Raw genomic sequence first — 2,258 nt, forward strand, 5'->3', positions numbered from 1 at the left:
GACAAAAAACTTTGCCGTTTTTAATCAGAAGATATCTCCCGGATGGAAGCTTCGAGGACTGGAGATTGGATGAGCTTCTTATTGACTAGCTAGCTAGCTAGCTAGCTGCGTGAGAATGAGCGTCTGAGTGTGGCTAGTTGTGGAGCTAGCTAGCTAGCTAGCTAGCTAGCTAGCTGGGTGGGTGGGAGAAGGAACTGGAGAGAATATTTGCCAGATGGGAGCGGTGAAGACTGGAGACTCGATGGACTCTTTGTTGATTGGAGGGGGAGGCAGTGGCTAGCTAGCTAGCTGGCTAGCTAGCTAGCTGGCTAGCTAGCTAGCTAGCTGGCTAGCTAGCTAGCTAGCTGGGGGCGTCGGTGCGGGCGTGGGAGAGTGGCTAGCTGGGGAGCTAGCTGGGTGGGAGGGTGGCTTGCTAGCTAGCTAGCTAGCTAGCAGGGTGGCTAGCTAGCTAGCTAGCTAGCTAGCTAGCAGGGTGGCTAGCTCTAGCTAGCTAGCAGGGTGGCTAGCTAGCTAGCTAGCTAGCTAGCTAGCTAGCTAGCAGGGTGGCTAGCTAGCTAGCTAGCTAGCCAGCTGGGTGGGTGGGTGGCTAGCTAGGTAGCTGGCTGGCAAGCTAGCTGGGTGGGAGGGTGGCTGGCAGGCTAGCTAGCTAGCTAGCTAGCTAGCTAGCTGGCTAGCTAGCTAGCTAGCCAGCAGCTAGCTAGGTAGCTAGCTAGCTAGCTGTGGGGAAGTGAGGTGTGGGGAGTGGAGGGACTTTTAATTTTTGATTTGGAACCAAAAGAAATAATCCATCTTCATTTGCTGCGCAGAGAAAGCCCAGCAGCAGCAGCAGCAGCGGCAGCAGCAGCAGCAGCAGCAGCAGCAGCAGCAGGAAAGTACAGAGAAGCTGCGCAGGATAGGAGGCAGTGGAGTAATAAATGAATAATAAATAAAATATTTAATATATTAATGAATAATTGAATAAATAAATAAATTAAATAATAAATAAAAAAGAAATAAAAATAAATAAATAAATAAATAAATAAATAAATAAATAAATAAATAAATAAATAAAATCGTAAATGAAAAAGAACGAACAAAAGAGAATTCGACCGCCAAGCAAGCGACCCGAAATAGTTGCTGCTGCTGCTGCTGCTGCAGTTGCTGCTACTGATGCTGCTGCAGTTGCTGCTGCTGCTGCTCCTGCAGTTGCTGCTGCTGCTGCTGCTGCTGCTGCTGCTGCTGTGGGCAGAAGATAGGCCCTGAAGTAAAGAAGTGAATAATCGGAAAATAAATAAATGCAAAAAAGTGTCCAAGCGTATAAATGTATTTGTTTACTTTTACTCTGTTGCAGCAGCAGCAGCAGCAGCTGCTGCTGCTGCTGCTGTTGCTGCTGCTGCTGCTGCTGCAACGCAGCAAACCGAGCGCGGTGGAGTGCTTCGCAGCAAAACCGTGAAGTCTACTCCAGCAGCAGCAGCAGGAGCAGCAGCAGCAGCAGGCGCTGCTGCTGCTCCTCCCGCTTGCAGCAGCACCCAACACGAACAGCAGCAACAACAGCAGCAGCAGCAGCAGCAGCAGCAGCAAACTCTGTTCATGTCCCTGCTGCTGCTGCTGCTGCTGCTGCATCCTCTGCCGTCGTTGCTAACCTCCCCACCCCTACCCATCCCAGCACCTGCAGCAGCTACCAGCCCCCGCTGCAGCAGCTGCAGCAGCAGCAGCTGCTGCAGCAGCAGCTGCTGCAGCAGCAGCAGCTGCAGCAGCAGCAGCAGGAGAATCACTCTTTGAGTCCGATTTGCGCGAAGAGCAGCAGCTGCCAGAGATGTTTAAGGAATTCTTCTGCTTCATCATCCAGGAATCTGGAAAATCCCCTCCAAAGAGGCTTCTCTTGTATGCTGCTGCTGCTGCTGCTGCTGCTGCTGCTGCTGCTGCTGCTGCTGCTGCTGTAGGATCACCTTTTAAGCCGGATTTGCTCGAAAAACAGCTGCTGCCACAAACCTTTAAGGAAACCCTCAGCTTCTCGTCTAGGAATTTTGAAAACTGCTGCTGCTGCTGCTGCAGCAGCAGCAGCAGCAGCAGCGTCTTGATCATTTTTTGAGCCGGACTTGTCAAACAGCAGCAGCTGCTGCTGCTGCTTCTGCTGCCACAGATGTTTAAGAAACCCTTCTGCTTCACCATCTAAGAATCTTGAAAGCTCCTCAAAGAGTACTTTTGGATATGTTTTTTCTTTAATTCGCTGCTGCTGCTGCTGCAGCAGCAGCTGCAGCAGCAGCAGCAGCAGCAAA

General features: G+C 51.1%; 1 protein-coding gene across 1 annotated transcript; it reads right to left on the reverse strand.

The window, feature by feature from the left end:
• Positions 1-1,143: 1,143 nt before the first annotated feature.
• Positions 1,144-2,064, reverse strand: ENH_00062660 (hypothetical protein; the record flags this gene model as incomplete). The annotated part of the gene is made up of 2 exons (XM_013582077.1): positions 1,144-1,238; positions 1,662-2,064. 2 exons carry the CDS (start codon positions 2,062-2,064, stop codon positions 1,144-1,146), a joined length of 498 nt encoding a protein of 165 aa, XP_013437531.1.
• Positions 2,065-2,258: the final 194 nt, after the last annotated feature.

Source organism: Eimeria necatrix, genomic scaffold (assembly GCF_000499385.1).
Source record: "Eimeria necatrix Houghton genomic scaffold, Enh_scaff557, whole genome shotgun sequence".
Lineage (NCBI taxonomy): Eukaryota > Apicomplexa > Conoidasida > Eucoccidiorida > Eimeriidae > Eimeria > Eimeria necatrix.